Here is a 7095-nt window from a genome sequence, read left to right as displayed (position 1 = left end):
TTCCTTTGACATTTCTTGTAATGCTGGCTTGTTGGTGATGAATTCCTTAAGCTTTTTCCTGTCTGAGAAGCTCTTTATCTCACCTTCCATTTTAGTCAAAAGCCTTGCTGGGTAGAGTATTCATGGTTGTAGATTCTTGTTTTTCATAACTTTGAATATTTCTTGCCATTTCTATTGAAAAATCAGCATCCATTCTTATGAGAGTATCCTTATAAGTAACTAGCTTCCTTTCTCTTGCTACTTTTAAGATTCTCTCTTTGTCTTTGAACTTTGGCATTTTAATTATGATGTGTCTTGATGTAGGTCTGTTTGAATTCCTCTTGTTTGGGACTCTTTGTGCTTCCTGAACTCATATGGCTAATTCCTTTACCAAGTTAAGGATGTTTTCTACCATTATTTCTTCATATAGATTCTCAATCACTTGCTTTCTCTCTTCCTCTTCAGGTACTCCTATGATCTGGATATTTTTATACTTCATGTTGTCCCAGAGGTCTCTTAAACTATCTTCATTTTTTAAATTCTTTTTTCTTTTTGTTGTTCTGATTGGGTGTATTCTGCAACCTTGTCTTCCAATTCGCTGATTCGATCATCTGCTTTGTCCAACCTACTATTGAATCCTTCTACTATATTCTTCATTTCAGTTATTGTATTCCTCATTTCTGTCTGGTTCTCTTTTTTATGGTTTCTATGTCCTTTTTTATGCTTACTATCTCTCTGTTGAGGTTCTCATTGTACTCATCAATTCTCCCCATAAGTTCATTGAGCATCCTTATATCCATTATTTTGAACTCTGTCTCTGGTAAGTTGCTTGCCTATTCATTTAGCTTATTTTCTGGAGTTTACTCCTGTTGTTTCATTTGTGGCATGTTTCTTTGTTTTCTCATTTTATTAGCCTCTCTGTGTTCATTTCTATGTGTCAAGAATATTTGTTTCATACCTCAACCTTGGCTGGATGACCTAATATGGAAGTTGTCCTATGTGGCCCAGTGGAACACTCTCCCTGATTCCTTATGCCAGGGGCTCTGGATGTAATCTTTATGTGGGTTGTGTGTGATCTTCTGTTGTCGCCAAGACTTTATTGTTGTTAGTAGATCAGTGGATGGGATTAATGCTCAGGCTGATTAATTGTGGGAATTCACTGCACCCACAGGGTAAGAGTTGCTATGTGGAGGCTAACCCCACTGACTGGGATTTGCCCTAGCAGGCTTGTGTACTTGTTGCAATCACCCTTTGTGTGTATCACTAATGGGTCTGGTCAGGAGTTGCTCCATTGTGGTCTGGTGCCAGCCTCCAGATGTGTTGGTTTTGTGGCCCATTGGGAGGGACCAAAGTCAGCTACTGCCTTTGATTGCTCAGGGCTACCCAGTGAGAACTACAAAGCAATCCGCAGATGGTTGTTGCCTATGCTGGATTGGCTTCAATGTGTCTCCTTTATATTATCAGACGTAGGTGTTATGATCAGCTGGACTAAAGGTGATTCTCCACGTTGATTATTTTATAATTTGATTGTAGTTTCAATGTGGACTTGGAAGGAGACAAACCCTGCTTTTATCTAGTCCACCATTTTTAACTTTTTGAGGAACTGTCATACTGTTTTCTATAGTGGCTGCACCAATTTGCAGTCCCACTAATAGTGCATCTCTTCTCCACATTCTTGTCAACACTTGTTGTTTGTTGATTTATTGATGATAGCCATTCTGACAGGTGTGAGGTGATATCTCATTGTGGTTTTAAAATGCATTTCCCTCATCCGTAAGAAAAGATGAAATACTGCCATTTGCAACGACATGGATGGACCTCAAGATAATCATGCTAAGCGAAACAAGTCAGACAGAAAAAGTTGAAAATCACATGATATCACATATATGTGGGATATAAATCTAAAAAGCAACAAATGAACAGGACAAACAGAGACTCATGGTCATGGACAATAGACTAATGGTTACCAGAGGGTAGCGGGGAAAGGGAAGGAGGGAGGTAGACGGGGTAAAGGGGATCAAATACATAGTGACAGAAAGAAATCTAACTATGGGAGGTGAACACACAGCGTAACAGTATATATGCCTTATTGTTAAAGTGTACAGCTTAAACTTATTGGATTTCATTAACCATTGTCACCATAAAAAATAATAAAAATAAAAAAATAAAAATGAAATGCATTTCCCTGATGATTAGTGATGCTGAGCATATTTTTACATGTCTATTGGCCATCTGTATGTTCTCTTTGAAGAAATGTCTGTTTCTGGTGCGCTGTCCCTTTTTAAATCAGATTTTTTTTTTTTTTTTTTTTTTGGTGTTTGTCGTGTCCAGCAAGTGGTAAATACTGCCACGTCCAGCACAGCCCTGGAAAATAATCCTGAGTGAGAACGGTGGGAGATTGAGAAAAGAAAGAAGACAGAAAGCTGGGATCAGGAGGCCCACTATCCACTGATGTTGGCATAGAGAGTGATTTTATTTTTGCAAGTTGTTTTTATACAAAAGCATACATTTGCTGGATATTGATTATTTCCACCCAACCTACACATCCTGCTATAATCATTTGCATTTCCGTAGATTATCCCTACCCTACACAACCTGCTATAATCGTTTTCATTTCCATAGATTATCCTCATTCTTAAGAGGGTTCTAGACATGAGTCAACCCTTGGTTGACCTCACAGATTGCAAGGACCTTGTCAGCTTGCAACCCACTCTCCACAGATGTTAAGTTACATGAGTTCCTAATATATTTTGAATAGTAAACCTTTAGTGAATGTTCATTGAGAATATATTATCAACTGGATGTGGCAAGATTTACCACTTGCTGGACATGGCAAACACCAAAAAAAAAAAATCTAATTTAAAAATGGACAGAGCACTTGAATAGACATTTCTTCAAAGAGAACATACAGATGGCCAATAGACATGTAAAAATATGCTCATTCAGTAGGATGTCTTTTTGTTTTATTGATGGTTTCCTTTGCTGTGAAAAACTTTTTTGGTTTGATGGACTGTTACTTATTTTTTCTTTTGTTTCTCTTGCCCAAGGAGACATATCACCCCAAAATATTATTAAGAGCCATTTCAAAGACTTTACTGCCTATATTTTCTTCTAAGAGTTTTATGGATTTTGTTCTTACATTTAGGTCTTTAATTCATTTTGTTTATTCTCATATGTGGTGTAAGAAGGTGATTCAATTACATTCTTTTGCATTTGTCTGTCCAGTTTTCCCAACACCATTTATTGATGAGACTTCTTTAATGTATCGTATATTCTTTTCTCTTTCATCATAGATTAAATGACTATATAAGCATGGGTTTATTTCTGGGCCCTCTATTCTGTTCCATTGATCTATGTGTCTATTTTTTCATGCCAGTACCATGTGTTTTGATTACTATAGCCTTGTAACATAGTTTAATATCAGATAGTATGATACCTTCAACTTTGTTCTTCTTTCTCAAGATTACCATGGCTATTTGGGGTCTTTTTTGGTTTCATATAAATTTTTGTATTCAAGTTCTGTGAAAAATGCCATTGGTATTTTGGTAGGGATTGCATTGAATCTATAGATTGTTTTGGGTAATATGGGCATTTTAATAATGTTAATTCTTCCTATCTGTGAGTACAGTATAGTCTTCCATTTATTTCTATCTTTTTCAGTTTCCTTCTTCAATGTCCTATAGTTTTCTGGATACAGGTCTTTTACCTCCTTGTTTAAATTTATTCTTAGTTATTTTATTCTTTTGATTCAATTGCAAATAAATTGTTTCCTTAATTTCACTTTCTGATAGTTTGTTATTTGTGTATAAAGATATTAAAAAATATTCAACTTATTTTTGAATATTAATTTTGTACCCTGCTACTTTCCTAAATTCATTTATTAGTTGCAATAGTTTTTTTGATCAAGTCTTTAGGGTTCTCTCTGTATAGTATTATGTCATCTTCAAATAAGGACAGTTTTATTTCTTCCTTTCTAATTTGGATGTTTTTTATTTATTTTTCTTGTCTCATTGCTGTGGTTATGTCATCTATTACTATGTTAAACAAAAGTAGTGAAAGTGGACATCTCTGTCTTATTCCTGATCTTAAGGGAAAGGTTTTCAGTTTTTCACCATTGAGAATGATTTTAGCTGTGGGTTTGTCATATATGGCCTTTATGATGTTGAGGTATGTTCTCTTTATACCCACTTTACTAAGAGTTTTTATCAGAAATGGATGCTGGATTTATCAAATGCTTTTTCTGTACCTATATATGATTATATGATTTTTATTCTTCATTTTCGTTTATGTGGTGTATCACGTTAATTGCTTTGCAGATATTGAACCAAGCTTGCATCAAAGGAATAAATCCCACTTGATCATGGTGTGTGATCTTTTTAATGTATTGCTGAATTCAGTTTGCTAATATTTTGTTAGGATTTTTGCATCTAGATTCATCAGAGATATTGGCCTATAATTTTATTTTTTGTAATATCTTTATCTGGTTTGGGTATCAAACCAGATACCCTTTATCTGGCCTTGTAAAATGAGCTTGGGAACCTTCTCTCCTCTTCAGTTTTTTGCAATAGCTGGAGAAAGAGGTACTAATTCGTTGAATGTTTGGTAAAACTCACCTGTGAAGCCATCTGGTCCAGAACTTTTCTTTGTTGGGAATTTTTTGATTACTAATTCAATTTTGTTAGTAGTTATAGTTTATTCAAATTTCCTGTTTCTTCTTGATTTAGTCTTGGAAGATTGTATGCTTCTAGGAATTTACTCATCTTTTCCAGATTGTCTAATTTGTTGGCATATAATTGTTTCTAGAATTTTTTTTGTAATCCTTTGTCTTTCTGTGGTGCAGGTTGTCACTTCTCTTTCATTTCTGATTTTATTTATTTGAGCTCTATTTCTTATTTTCTTGATGAGTCTGGTTAAAGGTTTATTAATTTTATATGTCTTTTCTCAGTTTCATTGATCTTTTCTATTGTTTTTAGACTCAATTTTGTTTATTTTTGCTTAGATTTTTCCTATTTATTTTCTTTCACTCGATTTGGACTTTGTTTCTTCTTCTTTTTTAGTTCCTTTAAGTGTAATGTTAGATTGTTCACATGAGATTTTTCTTGTTCCTTTAGGTAGACCTGTATTGCTATAAATTTCCCTCTTAGAACTGCTTTGGCTGTGTCCCATTGATTTTGGGTGGTTGTATTTTTCTTTTTATTTGTCTTAAGTCATGTTTTGATTTCTACCTGACCTCATTGTTAACCCATTCACTGTTTAGTATCATCATATTTAGCCTCCATGTGTTTGTGTGATTTTCAATTTTCTTCTTATGATTGATTTACAATTTTATAGCATTGTGGTTAGAGAATATGCTTGATATGATTTAAATCTTAAGTTTATTGAGACTTGTTCTGTGGGCTAAAATGTGGTCTATCCTGGAAAATGTTCCATGTTCACTTGAAAAAGTATATATTCTGCTGTTTTGGGGTGAAATGACTTAAAAATATAAATTAAGTCCATATGGTCTGATGTGTCATTTAAGGCCATTGTTTCCTGGTTGGTTTTTGTCTAGATGATGTCAATAGGGTTTCAAAGTTCCCTACTGTTACTGTATTACTGTTGATCTCTCCTTTATATCTATTAATATTTGCTTTATATAGTTAGAGGCTCCTACATTGAGTGTGCAGATGTTTCCAAGAATTATACCTTCACTGAATTTGTCCCTTTATCATTATGATATGCCCTTCTTTGTCTCTTGTTACAGCTCTTGTTTTGAAGTCTATTTTGTTTGATTGTTACCTCAGGTTACTGTATTACTGTTGATCTCTCCTTTATATCTATTAATATTTGCTTTATATAGTTAGAGGCTCCTACATTGAGTGTGCAGATGTTTCCAAGAATTATACCTTCACTGAATTTGTCCCTTTATCATTATGATATGCCCTTCTTTGTCTCTTGTTACAGCCCTTGTTTTGAAGTTTATTTTGTCTGATTGTTACCTCAGCTTTTTTTTTTTTTATGGCTGAGTAATATTCCATTGTTTTGGAACCTGAGCTGGATCCAACATTGTTCTTGGTTTTTCTTGGAGGTGGACATGATAGATGTGGCAAAAGACAGGGACGTGGTCAGGTGAATTTATTTCCGCTTCAAAGTGTGGTCATTGGCAAAGCTGGACAAAGTGATTGAAGGTTGTTATAGTCTTATCATAACAAGTATGTCAGGCATAAAATACAGAAACAGAAAAAGGAAGTGGGTATACATGTGCATGGAGAAACTTTATAAATACCAGTGGGTCATCCAGTTCCACATACTGAACATTTTCAGTAGCAGCTGAGATAGTACCATTGAAGGCATTTGGGGGTTTTTGTAACAAAGTATATCACTGTGAGTGGGAGATTATCATCTTGTTGACAAAAATAATAGGCAGCATCTTCAGTTTCCATGTTATTAATTGTCAGGGTAAAATCTGTTCCATACCCACTGCCAGTGAACCGGGATGGAACCCCAGATAAACGAGTAGTAGCTTCTCTAATAATGAGCATGAGAGTTTCTCCTGGTTTCTGTTGATACCAGTTCATGTCATCATCAATGTCTTGACTGGCTTTGCAGGTGATGGTGACTTTGTCTCCCGGAGCCGCTGACAAAAGTGCTAGAGACTGTGTAACTATTGTTTCTGTCCTGGTATCTGTTTGGAAAGAAAATAGGAAAAATAAATCAAAAGCACCATGTTTGAAGAAAATGACAAAAATCAATGTCTTATGAAGACCTAACATTTATATTGCGATTTAGAGGACTAAAGTGCCTCAGAAAGTTGGAAATATTTCTCTCACCAGAAATCCAGAGAAGGAAGAAGCTGAAGAGTTGCACCTGGAAACCCATAGCCTCAAACTGACTTTTGGGTATAGTTAATATCCTCATCAGTTGGATAACATACATTATATAGCCTCAGAGATTTTAAGGAGGTTACATTTGGGACAAATATGCAAATTATATGGTACGTGGCAGTAGGATGGAGAGGCAGTGTTTAAATGGCACAGTGTGAAATTTCATGCATGAGCTGTACATGTGTTATTTTTATAGCTTTGCTTACTCTTAAAAGGATTATAACTAAAACTTGAACACCTGGGCAACTGTCAT

The 7095-nt window shown here is 35.0% G+C and overlaps 1 gene segment (V, D, J or C); it reads right to left on the bottom strand.

Annotated features, from left to right (window-relative positions):
- Nucleotides 1–6278: 6278 nt before the first annotated feature.
- LOC102897281 lies at nucleotides 6279–6850 on the bottom strand. The segment is given in 2 exon segments: nucleotides 6279–6643; nucleotides 6789–6850. Coding segments are annotated over 2 exon segments (414 nt in total).
- Between the last annotated feature and the right edge of the window lie 245 nt (nucleotides 6851–7095).

The sequence above is a fragment of the Pteropus alecto genome, unplaced genomic scaffold, assembly GCF_000325575.1.
Source record: "Pteropus alecto unplaced genomic scaffold, ASM32557v1 scaffold55, whole genome shotgun sequence".
NCBI classification, from domain to species: Eukaryota; Metazoa; Chordata; class Mammalia; order Chiroptera; family Pteropodidae; genus Pteropus; species Pteropus alecto.
Note: the sequence above shows the minus strand (reverse complement) of the source record. Positions and strands in the feature narration are given on the sequence as shown.